We start from the raw sequence: 18,785 nt of genomic DNA, 5'->3' as shown, positions 1-18,785 counted from the left end.
AAACATGAAGAATGCATTTGAAAATGCATAAAAAACATACAATCTGGATGCATATGATATATTAAAGCGTGAAGGAGCTATCGGAAATATGTTCTGCTCCTAAAGCTCATTAGGCCTTATGAATGAACACTGCATTTTCCCATTTCACAGAGATTAGATATTACCATCACAAAAACATTTGTGACAAAAGAAAGAAAAAAAAACCCAAATTACAATCCCTAGATGGACTTTTGAGGATGTACCACATCCCATTAGAATGCATAAAAAAACCCAAATTGCATTCCCTAGGACTTTTGAGGTGTATTAGAATGCACAAGAAACCCCAAATTACAATCCCTAGATGGACTTTTGGGGTGCATTAGAATGCACAAAAAACCCCACATTTCAATCTCTAGATGGATTTTTGAGGTGCACCTCAAAAGACCACCTAGGGACTGTAATTTGGTGTTCTTTGTGCATTCTCATGCACCTCAAATGTTTATCTAGGAATTGTAATTTGAGGTTCTTTGTAAATTCTAATGCACCTCAAAAGTCCACCTAAGAAATGTAATTTGGGGTTGTGCATTCTAATGCACCTCAAAAGTCTATCGAGGGATTGTACTTTGGGGTTCTTTGAACATTCTAATGGGATGTGGTTTCCCCATGTGTATTCCATGACTTCCCAGACTATTAAAAAAAAACTTCTAAAGATCATTGGAAAGGGTAAAGATCTATTTCTATATGTAATAAAGTTAAACAAATTTATATAAACTGCTTTTAAAGTAAATACCATAGAAATGTGGCATTTAAGAATCACTGTTCACTACTGGATTCTAATGAGTAAGCAGTATGTAGAACAATGAAATTCATTTAGAACATATCAGTGAGTTTTTGAAGTATGGCTAGTCTAATATATAGTATAACTAGCCCGACAAGATGAAGGATTCATTTTAATGTAACGTTTCCTTGTCACACATGATGTAAATTTCGGTGGATTTTATTGGCAAGATGTTAGTGGATGAGTCAGTCTGACATCCAAGGATCACGTCGTTGCCATCTGGATGTTATCTTCTCTCTCACGGACAGCAAATCAGAGAAGCTGCCTGCCGACCATGTGGCAGGAACCTAATTAATTTTTTACATGAAAAAAAATTCCTGGGAGAAAATTGGGGAAGAAATCACGCATTGATTTCTCTGATACCTGGAGGCATATTGATTTGGCTCCACCGATAGAATGTTTCCTGTAATTAAATGTTTATATGAATTGTCTTCAAACAGAAGCCACAGCGGGTCTTTGGCTTGTAGTAACGATAGATATATTAAATGGAGAAAAAAAAAAAAAGATCCAGTTAGAATGGGTCTACACGTCTTTTCTTAATTTGTCTGAAGCTTTCAGAACAGGTACAAAGTTTTATTTAAAGCTGTTGTATCCATGTAGGTTCATAACTTGTGTGATGAAACCTTTTCGATTCACATCGTCTCTTCGAGATAATTCCAAGTAATTTCTAACTGTGCTTCAGAGATTTGGCTCTGCTCAATTTTCTCCAGATGTGGAATGTCAACATTTACCTGCCATGAAAACAAAAAAAGAAAAGAAAAGTCAGTAGCAGAACAACAAATTATGTAAATCATAGGTTACTGTGCACTAAGCTCCAATAACAAACTTTAAAGTGGAATTCTAGGCTAGATCTAACCAAGCTTAAAAAGGCTCCCACCCCCCTTATAAGGACTCATGCACACTGGATGTTTGGCCATCTCTCCTAGATGGCTTTCCTCTTGGCAGTGGCGTTTTGATAGAAAAGAAAACAAAAAACGCTTGAGGCTTGTAAATGCATGTAATGCGTTTAGGCACATTAAGTACGTGGGTGTTAATTCATTTCATTGCCCAGAATAATAATTTATTCTGGTCACTGAAATGGAGTAAAGTGGTTGTAAACCTCAGACATGAAATATGAACACAGCATATCGCTCTGTAGCAGTGGTCTCCAAACTGTGGCCCTTTACTTGCTTTTACCTGGCCCTTGAGGCATTATTCCTCCCACTGTCAGCAACAAGGAGGCACCTTTCCTCCCAGTGATACCAATGATGGGGCACTATTCCTCCCAGTGATACCAATGATGAGGCACTATTCCTCCCAGTGATACCAATGATGAGGCACTATTCCTCCCAGTGATACCAATGATGTGGCACTATTCCTCCCAGTGATACCAATGATGTGGCACTATTCCTCCCAGTGATACCAATGATGTGGCACTATTCCTCCCAGTGATACCAATGATGAGGCACTATTCCTCCCAGTGATACCAATGATGTGGCACTATTCCTCCCAGTGATACCAATGATGAGGCACTATTCCTCCCAGTGATACCAATGATGAGGCACTATTCCTCCCAGTGATACCAATGATGAGGCACTATTCCTCCCAGTGATACCAATGAGGAGGCACTATTCCTCCCAGTGATACCAATGAGGAGGCACTATTCCTCCCAGTGATACCAATGATGTGGCACTATTCCTCCCAGTGATACCAATGATGAGGCACTATTCCTCCCAGTGATACCAATGATGTGGCACGATTCCTCCCAGTGATACCAATGATGTGGCACTATTCCTCCCAGTGATACCAATGATGTGGCACTATTCCTCCCACTGATACCAATGATGGGGCACTATTCCTCCCAGTGATACCAATGATGGGGCACTATTCCTCCCACTGATACCAATGATGGGGCACTATTCCTCCCAGTGATACCATTGATGGGGCACTATTCCTCCCAGTGATACCAATGATGGGGTACTATCCCTCCCACTGATACCAACAATGGGGTATTATTACTCCCCCAATACCAATTTCCCAGGACATTTTCTTCTCCCACTGGCCACAGTCCGACGCTCCTAAAGTTTTAAAGGACAGTAAACTGGCCCTTTGTTTATAAAGTTTGGAGACTGCTGCACTATAGTGTGTACATGTCTCAATTCAGAGCACTAAGTGTCATTTCTCTGTGCTGCTTCGTTCCTCTGCTAAAAGCATAAGCCACTTCTGAAGAGTTTTCCTGACAACAAAAGAACAATGGTGTCGGGGAGGTACCTCCAGCAGATTGACAGCTGCTGATCTGTTCCTGTAAGCTCCATGAGGGAAAGGGGCTGGTGTCCCTTCCCTCCAATCTTCTTTCAGAACGCTCCTCACTGATGTAATTTCAGCTCCCCACCCCCAGCTTTTCAGAGCTGAGAGATCCTGTGTAAATTCTGCACTTTGAATGGATGAAGGAGACAGATGGCTGTAGATAAACAGGTACAACTTATTTAGGAGGATTTGTTTCATTTCTGTTTATCATCTAAGGTCAGTCACTTCACTGGGAATATGTATAGGTTTACAACCACTTTAACACTCAAGCACTAAACGTGCATTATTTTTTCTGCCAAAACACTGCTGTTCCTGAATGCATTGGCAGCGTTTTTTTTCTGCCTCTAAACTCCTTCAAATGTCCCTGTGTGCATGGACACATTGGCCAACATTCAGGGGAATTAAAAAGAAAAAAAATACCAGAACAGCAAATGCCCCTAACAGCAGCATGAAAAACTTCCAATGTGTATGAGGCCTAACACCTACACAAACTACCATGTAGAAGGAAGATACATATACTTACCTATTAACAGGCTGCTTCAGTCCAGTCATGTGATCTCCCCAGCAGCCAGCTTCACGGGGTAGTTAGCATAGGTGTTAAAAGGGGAGTGGGAGTCATTTGGGTTTCCATGGCCGAGCAACTGTATCCAAGCCTTACATCACCAAGTGCAATGCAAAGCGTTGGATGCAGTGGTGTAAAGTATGGTGCCACTGGACTCTAGAGCAGTGGAGTCGTGTTCTCTGGAGAGACCAATCACACTTCTCTTTCTGCCAATCCAATGGATGTGTCTGGGTTTGGTGGTTACCTGGAGAACACTACTTGCCTGATTGCATTGTGCCAAGTGCAAAGTTTGGTAGAGGGGGGATTATGGTGTGGGGTTGTTTTTCAGGGGTTGGGCTTGGTCCCTCAATTCCAGTGAAGAGAACCCTTATGGCCTCATCATTCCAAGATATTTTGGACAATTTCATGCTTCCAACTTTGTGGGAACAGTTTGGGAATGGCCCCTTCCTGTTCCAACATGACTGTGCACCAGTGCACAAAGCAAGGTCCATAAAGACATGGATGAGCAAGTCTTGGGTGGAGGAACTTGACTGGCCTATACAGAGTCCTGACCTCAACCCAATAGAACACCTTTGGGATGAATTACAGTGGAGACTGCGAGCCAGACCTTCTGGTCCGACATCAGTGCCTGACCTCACAAATGCACCTCTGGAAAAATGGTCAAATATTTCCAATAGACACCCTCCTAAACCTTGTCGGCAGCCTTCCCAGAAGAGTTGAAGCTATCATGGCTGCAAAGGGTGGACCAACTCAATATTGAACCCTATGGACGGAGACTGAGATGCCATTGAAATTCATGTGCGTGTAAAGGCAGCCATCCCAATACTTTTGGCAAAATAGTGTGTGTATGTGTATATATATATATATATATATACAGTTGCAAGAAAAAGTATGTGAACCCCTTGGGATTATGTGGAGTTTTGCATGAATTGGGCATAAAATGTGCTCTGAACATCATCTAAGTCACAACAATAGTAGAGCACAGTCTGCTGAACATAATACTACACAAACATTAGATGTTGCCATGGTTTAATTGCACATAACATGTAAACATTCACAGTGCAGGTAGGAAAAAGTATGTGAACCTTTGGACTTTTATAACTGGTTGACCCTCCTTTGGCAGCAATAACCTCAACCAAATGTTTCCTGTAGTTGCAGATCAAACCAGCACAATGATCTGGAGTAATTTTGGACCACTCCTCTTCACAAAACTGTTTCAGTGTAGCAATATTCTTGGGATGTCTGGTGTGAATCGCTCTCTTAAGGTCATGCCACAGCATTTCAATTGGGTTGAGGTCAGGACTCTGACTGGGCCACTCCAGAAGGCGTATTCTGTGCTGTTGCAGCCATTGTTTTGTTGAAATACTTGTATGCTTTGGGTCATTGTCCTGTTGCATCACCCATCCTCTGCGGAGCTTCAGTTGGCGGACAGATGGTCGTACGTTTTCCTGCAAAATGTCTTGATAAACTCTGGAATTCATTTTCAATGACAACAATCCGTCCAGGCCCTGAGGCAGCAAAGCAGCCCCAAACCATGATGCTCCCTCCGCCATGTTTTACAGTGGGGATGAGGTTTTGATGTTGGTGTGCTGTGCCTTTTTTTCTCCACACATAGTGTTGTGTGTTCTTCCCAAACAACTCAATCTTGGTTTCATCTGTCCACAGTATATTTTGCCAGTAGTGCTGTGGAACATCCAGGTGCTCTTTTGCAAACTTCAAACGTGCTGCAATATTCTTTTTGGACAGCAATGGCTTCCTCCGTGGTGTCCTCCCATGTACTCCATTCTTGCTTAATGTTTTCCTTATTGTAGATGTGTCAACAAAAATGTTAGCATGTGCCAGAGATTTCTGTAGGTCTTTAGCTGACACTCTGGGATTCTTCTTTACCTCATGGAGCATTCTGCGCTGTGCTCTTGCAGTCATTTTTACAGGATGACCACGCCTAGGGAGAGTAGCAACAGTGCTAAACTTTCTCCATTTGTAGACAGTCTGTCTTCCCGTGGACACATGAAAATCAAGGCTTTTGGAGATACTTTTGTAACCCTTTCCAGCTTCATGCAAGTCAACAATTCTTGATCGTAGGTCTTCTGAGAGCTCTTTTCTGCGAGGCATGGTTCACATCAGACAGTGCTTCTTGAAACCAGTAAACCCAAAACAGGTGTGTGTTTTTTAAGGGCAGGACAGCTGTCAGCAACACATCCAATATCATCACACTGATTGGAGTCAAGGTTGGCTCACTCCTGGCTCCAATTAGCTCTGGGAGAAGTCATTAAGCTAGGGCCTCACATACTTTTTCCTCCCTGCACTATGAATGTTTACATGTTATGTGCAATTAAACCATGGCAACATCTAATGTTTGTGTAGTATTATGTTCAGCAGACTGTGTTCTTCTATTGTTGTGACTTAGATGACGTTCAGAGCACATGTTATGCCCAATTCATGCAAAACTCCACGTAATCCCAAGGGGTTCACATACTTTTTCTTGCAACTGTATATATATATATATATATATATATATATATATATATATATATATATATATACACACACACACACCCATGTTTATTTAATGTCACAAGAGACATCCATACCAAGAAATAATGAGCCATACAGTCACATAAAAAAAACTCACATTGGTCTATTCATGCTAAAAATGGACAAACGGGAAAGGAAGGCAATAGCTATCAACGCAAATCCAGCTCTCCTATAATGCCACTTCAGATGCAGAATCTGATTGCTATTAACATCCAGAAATATATCTATATGCAGCAAAGTCTCCAGTCCTGCTACATGCATTAACCTCTCCTCAGACAATAGGAGCAGGGTTCCAGTGGTTGCCAGCCACTCCATAAAGTCCATTTCCAAGGCAGAAAATAAAGTGAAGATGCTCTCCATTAAAAACTCTATTAACTACTTGCCACCCTTTCACAGTAGATTTACTGTGATCGAGCGGGAGCTGCAAGCTCAACAGCATAAACGTTGCAAGCCTGATTCCCGGGTGTGGGGTGTGCATACCCACGTTGCAGTGCGATTTTGTCAGCAGGTTCCTGCAAATTATTAATGGCTGAGACCTGCTAATCGGCTGTGTCCAATCACATCACACAGCTCTGTGTTTACAAACAACACAGGGCTCTGTACACTGAGCAGCAGTTTCCTCTCCCTGCAAAGCAGGGAGAAAAAAACAGCTATATCTATTAGTAAGAGCAGCACACATTACACTTGTTAGGCACACAGTCAACCCTTTGATTGCCCGTAGCTGTTAACCCCTCCCAGCTGGTGTCATTAGTACAGTGAGTGTACAGTATTAGCACTGATCACTGTATCCACGACTTTAATGCGTTTTTCTCCATCCGGAGCTTATTCATAAGCTATGCTCTCCAAATGGAGTCATGGAACAGGAGGATCCGCTTGTGCTTGGAGAACTCAAACATATGCAATGATTTTAATGGATGGCTTCTTTTTTTCCCCACCTAGCAGAGATCTAGAAATCTCTGTTGTCTGATGGTTTCATTAATTTTGTTAGATCAGGTATCACTAAGTGGCGGACTGCGGTCTGGAAATGGACTGCCACTTAGCAGCCTGGGTGTCCTCTCCCGGGTGAATCCTCCTTCCCCCCACCTTCATCCCTATACAGTAAGTAGAAGGCAGAAGGTGCAGCAAGTCCGGACATAGGACAGGAGCTGCCCAAGTTAACAAGCCTGTGATTTGTTCCTAGGGGTGGTCCTAACTACCAATCACCTGCCGGATCGTAAAGGTTGGAAAGAGGGCTGTGAAGGAAACTGGGGTGGAAGGAGGGGGGCTAGGAAGGGGACTGGGGTGCAAGGAGGGGGGGCTAGGAAGGGGACTGGGGTGCAAGGAAGGGGGGCTAAGAAGGGGACTGGGGTGCAAGGAAGGGGGGCTAGGAAGGGGACTGGGGTGCAAGGAAGGGGGGCTAGGAAGGGGACTGGGGTGCAAGGAAGGGGGGCTAGGAAGGGGACTGGGGTACAAGGAGGGTGGCTAGGAAGGGGACTGGGGTGAAGGAGGGGGGCTAGGAAGGGGATTGAGGTGAAGGAGGGGGGCTAGGAAGAGGACTGGGGTGCAAAAAAGGGGGCTGTAGAGGGGACTGGAATGCAGGAAGGCAGGGTGGCTTTAAAAAGGCCTGGGACACAAGGCGGGGGTTGTGATGGGGTCTGGGATACAAGGAAGGGGACTGGGGTGCAAGTTTGGGGGATGTAAAGGGGGCAAGGGTGCAAGTAAGGAGGGCTGGGAATGGGACTGTGATGCAAGTATGGGGGGCTGGGAATGGGACTGGGATGCAAGGAACGGGGACTGGTATACAAGGATGGGGCTGTGAAGGGGACTTGGATGCAAGGAGGGGGGATGTGATGTGAAGAAGTGATGAAGGACACTGATGTGTAAGGGAGGTGGACTGTAATGTGAGGTGGAGGCTGTGGACACTGATGTAAAAGGGGGAAGGTCTGTGATGTAAGGAGGGGGGCTGTGAAGTGAAGAGGGGGCATAGGGCATTGATGTAAAGGGGTTCTGTGATGTATATAGGGGTACTTGGATAAAAAAGGAGCTGTATTGTAAAGGGGATCTGTGATGTAAATGGGGGAGCCTTGCATGCAAAGTGGGGGCTGTATTGTAAAGGGGGGCTGTGATGTACACGGGGGGACTTGGATGCAAAGGGAAGAAGTGATTACATTGATGTAAACAGGAAACTTTAATGTAAGGGGGTGGGGCTGTGATATAAAGGATCAGAGTCATAGCAAAAACATGAGACTCCGCTGGCTGAAAAATTGTATTGACCAGACCTCCATGAATTTTAATTTAATACCCTTGTGTTAGATGATACAAATAAACAGCCATTATTGGTAATATAACATAAGAAATCAAACCTAAAGGCCATCTGCCAATACAAAAACACTTGCACCTTTTACCTCTGTGTGTGACCATTAAGCCCACTATTAAGTGCTCAAATGGCCACGTTTCCTGCTTACATGAGGACCACAAAGCTGAAATTCATAGTTTAACAAATCTCACTAGAATGAAAAATGTGATGATAGCAGTGCGATTCAACATTTTCCAGAAAAACAATATATGAAAGCTGCACAGCTTGTCCTAAGGTTGTCTATTACTATAAAGTTATGAGAATCCCAACAGAAGATTTAAAAATAAAAAATGATATACAGTGTATATGTGTGTATTTATGCGGATACACTATATTGCCAAAAGTACTGGGCCAGCCCTCCAAATCATTGGATTCAGGTGTTCCAATCGCCTCCATGGCCACAGATGTATAAAATCATCACCTAGGCACGCAGACTGCTTCTACAAACATTTGTGAAAGAATGGGTCGCTCTCAGGAGCTCTGTGACTCCAAGCGTGGTCCCGTGATAGGTTGCCACCTGTGCAATAAGTCCATCTGTGATATTTCCTGGCTACTAAATATTCCACGGTCAACTGTTAGTGGTATTATAACAAAGTGGAAGCAACTGGGACCAACAGCAACTCAGCCACCAAGTGGTAGGCCACGTAAAATGACAGAGTGGGGTCAGCGCATGCTGAAGTGCACAGTGTGCAGAAGTCGCCAACTGTCTGCAGAGTCAATAGCTAAAGACCTCCAAATTTCATGTGGCTTTCAGATTAACACAACAGTGTGTAGAGAGCTTCATGGAATGGGTTTCCATGGCCGAGAGGCTGCATCCAAGCCTTACATCACCAAGTGCAATGCAAAGCGGCAGATGCCGTGGTGTAAAGCACGTCACCACTGGACTCTAGAGCAATGGAGTCGTGTTCTCTGGAGTGATGAATCACACTTCTCTGTCTGGCAATCTGATGGATGTGTCTGGGTTTGGTGGCTGCCAGGAGAACGGTACTTGCCTGACTGCATTGTGCTAAGTGTAAAGTTTGGTGGAAAGGAGATTATGGTGTGGGGTTGTTTTTCAGGGGTTGGGCTTGGCCCCTTAGTTCCAGTGAAGGGAACTCTTAAGGCATCAGCATACCAAGACATTTTGGACAATTTCATGCTGCCAACTTTGTGGGAACAGTTTGAGGATGGCCCTTCCTGTTCCACCATGACTGCACAACAGTGCACAAAGCAAGGTCCATAAAGACATGGATGAGTGGAAATTAGAGCGTAAACTGCGAGCCAGGCCTTCTTGCCCAACATCAGTGCCTGACCTCACAAATGAGTTTCTGGAAGAATGGTCAAACATTCCCATAGACACAATCCTAAACCTTGTGGACGGCCTTCCCAGAAGAGTTGAAGCGGTTATAGCTGCAAAGGGCGGGGCCAACTCAATATTGAACCCTACGGACTACGACTGGGATGCCATTAAAGTTCATATGCGTGTGAAGGCAGTTCCCAATACTTTTGGCAATATAGTGTGTGTATGTATGTATATATATATATATATATATATATATATATATATATATATATATATATGACTTTGGTAACAATACTACAACATAAATAAAATTAAATAATAACGGTATCCCTATTGCAAAAATCCCCGCAAACGCATATAAACACTTTAAACCAAAAAAAGTCTACAAATTACTAAAAATATTATGCTCCCTCTCAGAAAAATTGCTCAAAATGAACCAGTGCTCAAATATTTAAAATAATACAATTTCCAAATAAATCAATAAATATAGTGTCCACCAAAGTCCATATAATCATACAAAAATTTAAGTCCTTCATACAGTCCAAAAAATCTTCTTGTTGCAAACAGCTTCCCAAGTGTTTCCCAGAAACCTCAAAAAAACAAAAACTCATATAGTGCATTATCCTTAGCAAAAATTGAGTAAGCAACTGTGATATATTCACAAAAAAACACACACGTGATCACTAATAGTGCAAAAAAAGTGAGCAACTGTGTAAAACGTGCCAGTGAAAGCAATACTGTGACAAACCATTCAATAAACTGTGAAGGATAGTGTACACTTCTATAGTGTGCAGATTGAATACCCTTACCAGATATAAACCATAAAGCCTGTAATCATTAGGTAGGATGATGTAGTAAATCTGCTCCCACAGAGAGATCCTCACTGCCACATGGGTATACTCTTCTCTAACCACCAATCTCCATGCTCCAAACGATGTCAACCATATAGGAGATAGATGATAGTGTGAACCCGTATAACACTTGGAAAATATACTTTATTAATGTGCTTCCATGTTATTACATCTTTAAAACCGCCATCCATAAAATTAGTATAGCTACCAGCCCTCTAGAGATCCTCTGAAGCCTCTCCTGTGATTCGGATCCCTTCATGATTAAGTGCAATGACGAAACGCGTCAAAGGGAAGTGACGTCAGACGCACAGCGGAACCGGAAGTGTTTGGGCGGCCATTTTGGATCCTGGAAACTCCTATCCGAATCACAGGAGAGGCTTCAGAGGATCTCTAGAGGGCTGGTAGCTATACAACATAAAATATGTAAGGACTTGTTCACACCAGTGTTGCTCTCTTTAGAGTATTCAGATTGCTCTTCAACTGTAAAATCGCAGCTCAGCAACAGTGTTTTACTGCCCAACCACTAGTGTGAACAAGCCCTAAAAAGGGCTGGGACAAGAGTTGGATAGGAAGGGAGGGTGCCTCTTCACCACATGCAATTCCCAGATCAGTGGCCAGCAACCAGCAGGGTGCAGATTCATGTCGCCTCCCTCCTAGATTGTAAGCTCGAAAAAGCAGGGCCCTCAATCCCCTCATGTTTTGCATTGTATTGGTATTGTTCTGTCACATGTTCTGTCCCCCTTTGTAATGTACAGCGCTGAGCGAACTATTGGCGCTTTATAAATACTGTATAATAATAATAATAATACTCTGACACCTACGAATGCCACACATGCTCCAACCGCCCAATCTGAACCCCATTTGCCCACAGCTGACACAGAGAACACACTGGGCATACACAGCTGCCTTCTATTTCCTAGAAAGCAAGCAACTGGCCAAACGTGTAGTGAACACTCCATGGTAACCATGGACAGCTGGTGCAAAGAGGGCTGAGAATGGGAACAGGGCAGTACAATCATTCTACTGCATGTAGAAGAAGCACAGGAGGGGCACAGTTCCAGATCCTTGCCCTGGGTGCTGAACAAACCTGTTCTGGTACTGGCCCTAAGTTATGAAATAATTTGGCTTGAGGTATACCCATCCTACAATACGAGATAAAAAAAAAAGGTCCGGCAATATGGTAGAATAAAGTTAGAAGTCCGCAGAATCATTATTGGAAATCCATCACAAAGCAAGGTTGACACGTTTCAGCCCCTTCCTGGGCCTTAGCTGTAGCCCTGTATAGCCAGGATCCATGTTCACCATGTGAAAGGACAACTCTAGTACGCTTTTGGCACTGATTTACTAATATTGTCTGAAGCAGTCAAACGTTTACTAACTAGTCTACACTGTTACCAACTTTAGAATCCATTTGTATTTTTCCTTTGGACATGTCTAGTTTCCATGGAAATATATGGGAAAATAAGTACTTAAAATAACAAACAAAACAAATAAAAATATTAATTTGAAGCACAAGTGAAGGAAGCGGCTATTTTTAGCTGCATTGTGTTATTTCTAAAAAGAGAAACTGCAAAATTAAACAGCGAAGGGTGGCCTTATGTTTAAACAACACCATTTGCAAATTTCTAACTCGGTAATGACATAGTGGAATGATCTAAGGGCTGGTTGGGGGCGGTAAACCCCACAATAGAACCACCTTTTTACTGCCCCCCCCCCCACTGCTCCCCCTTTAGCTGCAGAGGCGACAGTGGGTGTGTATAAATGCTGTGGCCACAAGGCTTTACTTCATACCATTGATCAACCATTCAATAAATGGAGCCGCTCTGCAACCATGGCGTGCTAATGCGGGGCCCAAGGGATTAAAGCTGGGATTGAGGAGGCGATTCAACGTCTCCACCTTGCCTATCAAATGCGCTTTGAAGAGCGATCTGAATAAGGAACAAGCCCTAATAAAACCAATCGAATTTTGGTGAAGGAGAAGATAAAAACCTATGTGGTGACAAGGTGCTACTAGAATTCCTGAGTTATCTAAGATACCAATGAAAGAAGGAAGCCCAACGGGATCCAGCCAGACTAGGTGGACTAACGCCTTTCCGAAACTAGCCTTTTAATTAAGGAGGGAAGGAGAGAGCCGCCAAGCCGCCACCCTCAGATGAACTGTCAAAGGAACTACCTGGGTGCTGTAGCCAATCAGCAACACGTTTCGGAGGCCAAACCATGCCTCCATCAGCCTCTGAGGTTCCCGCCGTGGCTCTATGGTGGCTTCCCTGGATCTCTGCAGAGGCACCTGTACCTCCTCCATGATCCCAACAGCTCTGGTCAGGACTATATGATTATTTGACTTCACTATGACATCATCAGCTTCATATTGCTGACTACATACATGCCTGTCCAACATGATGCTTGTGAGTGCATAATTATTGTATGTGTGCTTGACTGGTGACCTGTCATGATATGATCGGAGCCGGCGGCCGCACCACTGCTGAGAGCTGTAACAGGAATCTGATTCCTGCTGCTACTATACACACCAGTCCTAATAGCCCATGTGAATGTAGCCATAATGTGATCTGATCTTTTAAATCTAAGATAAAGTTAGCTTTGTTTAAAGGGAAACTCCATTTTGGTGAGAAAACAAAAATAAAACAGAAAAAAAAAAAATAGAACATACAACTGCAAACACAAGTCATATTGTAGTTGAGTGTTATTAAAAATGACCTTTCCTTTTCAAACTGCAGCTTTGTAATTTTCTGTAAAATGCAATGTAATACGGCAACCTGGAGGTGTTGTGTATACAGATAGTGTACAGAACGCCCCCCCCCCCCAAATGTAAATTCCAGCTTGTGTGATTTGTTTACTGATTTACCCAGATATGTGCATTAAGATACATCAGATTTTGAGCATCCCCTGCAACAACAGTGTCATTTTTGGTGGAAAACTTCTAATGGGAAATCATGTCTAAAGAGCTGCAGACCCTGTCACTTTCCTCAATAGAACTCCGCAAATGCAGCTGCTAATTGATAAATTCTAAAATCACTCCCATTCATGTTCACTTTGCACATAGACAGACAAACTGCTATTTCTTCAGAATACTAAAAGGTAGGAATCTGCAACAGAGTTTGGGTGATCTATGTACATTTCAGGGATTTTAACAGGGTGATCTCAAGAAAAGTGGAGTTACTCTTTAGTCCCTTAATCGCATGGCCAACTCTGTATAGATGTGCATATTTGTTTAGTGGGTATGATCAGGTGTTTCAGATCAGTCATGGACAGAAAGCCTGCACAAATCAATGACAGGCTGACACTATCTGCATGTGATGGCACAAGGAGTGATTTCATATGGCTAGGTACCGATGAGCTGCGCAGTATGCAATCTACATTCAGATTTTAAAACAAATTGTAGTGAGCGCTCTTGTATAAATGCAGCAGCTAGAACACTCCAGGTAACCACAATACCTTTAGAATATGTATATAAATGTAAATAATAAAAGTGCAGCGCTCAAAATGGATTAAAGGCAGTATAAAGTCAATACGATATCCGCGGCGCTGTCTGGATTGATGAGAACTTCCAAAGCTCCTAGGAGGAGCTGTGCAGAGCGTGACGTCATTTCACCGCCGGAGCCACGAGGAGGCCCGGCGGCCATCTTTATTGGGGTCAGTACTGCTGTCTTTCACTTCTAATCGTTTTTGTGATGTGCATACTGCCCTGTTCTAATACTGAACCAATAATATTTACCTAAGAACATACTACACTATCTCTGGCACCTGTTTTCTGGGGCTCCTATGTGGAGCTATTACCCCCACAGAGAAGGTGCCTATACCATCCAGAGGAGGGATCATTACCATCAGTGTGGATTACCTGACTGACCTTAAGGGGACCTCTGGACCTGATTTGGAGTCCTTGATGACCCACAGTGAGAGGGATGCCCACCACCTGGTCTTTGATGGATCTGACATCTGGGATGATTATTCCTACATGCGCATAATCCATGCGTTTCTGGTGAGTGCGCATTGCTATTATTTGAAGCAGTAAAGCTTTGGAAGTTCTCATCAATCCAGACAGCACCGCGGATATCGCATTGATTTTATACTGCCTTTAATCCATTTTGAGCGCTGCACTCTTATTATTTACATTTAATCTACATTCAGGTCCACCCTTCTGTCCTTAACCAAAGGTAATCACTCTATGTGCGATTACATGCAAATGTATTGCTCATTCTATTAACTGCCCACAGAGGATTACGACCAGCTACTTGTGCCGGAGTACAGCTCTGGATTGCTGTGTAAATGACATATAAAGCTGAAGTTTATTCAGTTTATATTTTGCCTCTCCTGGTTCCTCCCGCCACCTCGTCAACAAGCTTAAGAAATGTTTAAATAAAGCCTTTTCGGTTTCATTACATATCTTATTTTACATCCAGTGACATCATCATTGCATCTCTGGGCTTTGGAGAGGGCACTGTACATAGCTTCTTGAACATATCACAGCACCCTGCCTTAGTACTTCTCTCAAGAGCCCTCAGTCCTGATCCAAGCAGTGAGCTGGCACTTGCAAGGAATTTTTCGAATGTCAAAATGCTTTGATGGAAAAATGCCAGTTTGAAGGAATGGGTATTCTTAGAAAAGATGTATTTGCATGCAGACCACCCTAGGTAACTCCCACATGTGATGCTGAGCCTTCAAGATTGAAAGAAGAAAGAAAAAGAAAAATGACTGAAAGCCAATAAATGAACGGGAAAGAATCTCACTGTGTGCCATGCACATAGCAGGTAAGTATGACTTGTTTGTTATTTTAAGCAGTTTAAAAAAAGTTTACAAAATGCATAAAAATTACTTAAAGTGGAACTGCACTACATCTGAGCACCACGAACCAAACATGCTATTTAATTCACTTTTAACAAAGCAAACTCCCCCATCCATCCATGTCTCTGTGCTTTATTTTGCTTAGAAATCATTTTGCAAAACACCCCCTGGCATTTCTGGAAGTGGCCATCTTGCGAAAGGGCAGATGATGAATGTATCAATTACTTCCTGGAATCCATATGCCCCTAGCAAAGGCATAGGCTGTGCTGAGAACCCTCCCCTCTTGAAGACTGCTGGGATGTATGGAATCATTTGCCTAGGCATGGAAGCTAGGAATTAACTGAAAAAATGTAAAAAAAAAAAAAAAAAAAGTTTAAAACAAGTAAATATGATATACTTTCCTATCTATTTACTAATGTTAGCAACATAAGGATTAAAAATAGTCCATGTTGATTGGGAGAGTGAAGTTCCCCTTTCACAAAACCAAAAACTTGATAGAAAGTACTGGCTGTATATGCTGACCATAGCTTCACTACTCTAACTGAACAAGTATGCATATCAGAAAAGGCAGAAATTGTTTTGAGAGTACTTACATTGGGTTAACGATTCAAAGTCTTGAAGGAAGAGGTTTTGTATGGAAACCAGGTAACTAACTATTGTGAAAAGAGAAGTAAAAAATGGCAGCCTCCAGGTTCATTTCAGACATGCGTTAAAGCAGCATTCTCAACTAGGATTCCTCCAGAGGTGGCCAGGGGTTCATTGAGCTGTGGTTCACTGACCTCCCATCTGATGATGCCTGCATAGTTCCAGGTCCAGTGTCACTTGGCAGAGCCAGTGACATGCCTGATGAAGGGGCCCTGCGTGCCTCCGAAACACTGTACTTTGTCCTTTGGGAGGTGGTCATTCTTAAACCTTTTGGAAGGTATTGGATGATCCGTGGTATGCTGGTGAATATATGCACTGATCTGTGATATCTTCAGTCTCCAGCTAGAAGTCGCTGTAATAACCGCGATTTCTGAGCCTATTCCAGGAACATGTGCAATGGGAATATTTACAATATCAAATGCCTGTAAGGGTGTCATTCTTGCCAACCCTGTAAGCAGGGCATTCTTCCCACATATCAACCCCAATGTAAGGGACATTATCCCAATGACCCTCAATAAACTAATCTTACCAAGGGTTCCCTGAAACCTGAAAATAATTTCAAAAGGGTTCCTCTGGGGTAGAAAGGTTGAGAAAGCCTTGGTTAGAGGTGACCATCTAGACTGGGCAACAACGTCTATAAAGAGGCCCTAACCCAACACAATTGGCTGTGGGTATTCTTCCCACATACAGTTGTGGCCAAAATTATTCAACCCCCACTGAAATTGAGTGTTTTGGCCAGTTTGACATTGCTTTTGATCATTCAGTCATCTTGCTTACATTTACATTAAAGAGGCACTTGTAGGTCAGACAAATATAACATAACAGTTATAATGAAATAACCACAAATGTCTTTTCTGTGCTCACAGCATTATCAGTTTTATTCAACCCCCAAGTGACATTCAATCTTAGTACTTAGTACAGCATCCTTTTACAGTTATAACAGCTTTTAAACGTGAAGCATAGCTTGACACAAGTGTCTTGCAGCGATCTACGGGTATCTTCGCCCATTCTTCATGGGCAAAGGCCTCCAGTTCAGTCACATTCTTAGGCTTGCGCACTGCAACTGCTTTCTTTAAGTCCCACCAGAGGTTCTCAATCGGATTTAAGTCTGGTGACTGCGATGGCCACTCCAAAATGTTCCAGCCTTTCCTCTGCAACCATGCTCTAGTGGACTTGGAGGTATGCTTGGGATCATTGTCCTGTTGAAAGGTCCAACGTCTCCCAAGCCTCAGGTGTGTGACGGACTGCATCACGTTTCCATCCAATATCTCCTGGTACTGAAGAGAATTCATGGTACCTTGCACACGCTGAAGCTTCCCTGTACCTGCAGAAGCAAAACAGCCCCAAAGCATGATTGACCCTCCACCATGCTTCACAGTAGGCAAGGTGTTCTTTTCATCATAGGCCTTGTTCTTCCTCCTCCAAACATAGCGTTGATCCATGGGCCCAAACAGTTCTAATTTTGTTTCATCAGTCCACAGAACACTATCCCACAACTTTTGTGGTTTGTCCACATGGCTTTTGGCATACTGCAGTCGACTCTTCTTATTCTTTGGAGACAGCAAGGGGGTACGCCTGGGAGTTCTGGCACGGAGGCCTTCATTACGCAGTGTGCGTCTTATTGTCTGGGCTGAAACTTCTGTACCCACATCTGACAAATCTTTTCTCAGTTCCTCAGCAGTCACACGGGGACTTCTCTCCACTCTACGCTTCAGGTAGCGCACAGCAGTCGAAGTCAGCATCTTCTTTCTGCCACGACCAGGTAGCGTTTCAACAGTGCCCTTTGCCTTGAATTTGCGAATGATGCTTCCTAAGGTGTCTCTTGGTATGTTTAACATCTTTGCAATCTTCTTATAGCCATTGCCCTTCCTGTGAAGAGAAATCACCTCTTCTCTTGTCTTCCTGGACCATTCTCTTGCCTTCACCATGTTTGTAACCACACCAGTAAATGTCTAGAAGGAGCTGAGTATCACAGTCATTTTAAAGCTGCCTAATTGGTGCTTATTATGCTTGATTGCTGCTCGGTGACATCCACAGGTGTTTTCAATACCTGATGGAAAGCACCTGTATGAACCTCTGTTCTTCAGAGTGGTAGTCTTTAAGGGGTTGAATAATTGTGGCAATGAAGAAACCACATAAGAACCATTTACTACTGTATTACATAAACAATTGATGTCATTTTAGTTGCATTTGGGTAGTTACAACGTCCTTGTAGGATTTGATTCTGAATACAATTCCAAATGTACACTATAGTCCCTAAACCCCTTTACAGCATTGGGGGTTGAATAATTTTGGCCACAACTGTATCAACCCCAATGTAAGGGACATTATCCCAATGACCCTCAATAGATTTATCTTAATAAGGGTATAAATTGCAGAATCGGCAACATCAGCTTATCTTCTCCCTTCATATCTCTTTGTGTGAAGATTCTTTCAAGCAGAATATTCCTGATCATGCTAAAACATATAAAAATGGTGTAGCGCTCATATATACCGTATATCTATATAAATAAATAATAATCAAATATTATAAATAATAATAAAAAATCACGAATGGTGATTCATAGAAAACCATAAATAGTGATCCATAAATAACTGAGGAAGTCACGTGTTAGTCATGACGCAACGTGTAGGCACGTGGTGACGCAATATCCGGCGTGGACGCCATCTTG

At 42.9% G+C, this 18,785-nt stretch overlaps 1 protein-coding gene across 1 annotated transcript in view; it reads right to left on the bottom strand.

Moving 5' to 3' along the window:
* Positions 1-690: 690 nt before the first annotated feature.
* FAM174B (family with sequence similarity 174 member B) overlaps positions 691-18,785 on the bottom strand; it is a 134,051-nt gene continuing 115,956 nt past the window's right edge. Inside the window, exon 3 of the mRNA XM_089687647.1 lies at positions 691-1,548. Within this exon, the coding sequence (XP_089543773.1) occupies positions 1,545-1,548 (4 nt within the window). The 3' untranslated portion in view covers positions 691-1,544. The remainder of the gene's footprint in view (positions 1,549-18,785) is intronic.

This window comes from Staurois parvus, unplaced genomic scaffold (genome assembly GCF_062004578.1).
Source record: "Staurois parvus isolate SC_StPar_1 unplaced genomic scaffold, SC_StPar_1.0 ptg000432l, whole genome shotgun sequence".
In the NCBI taxonomy this organism is placed as follows: domain Eukaryota; kingdom Metazoa; phylum Chordata; class Amphibia; order Anura; family Ranidae; genus Staurois; species Staurois parvus.
This window is presented reverse-complemented; position numbering and strand designations above follow the sequence as displayed.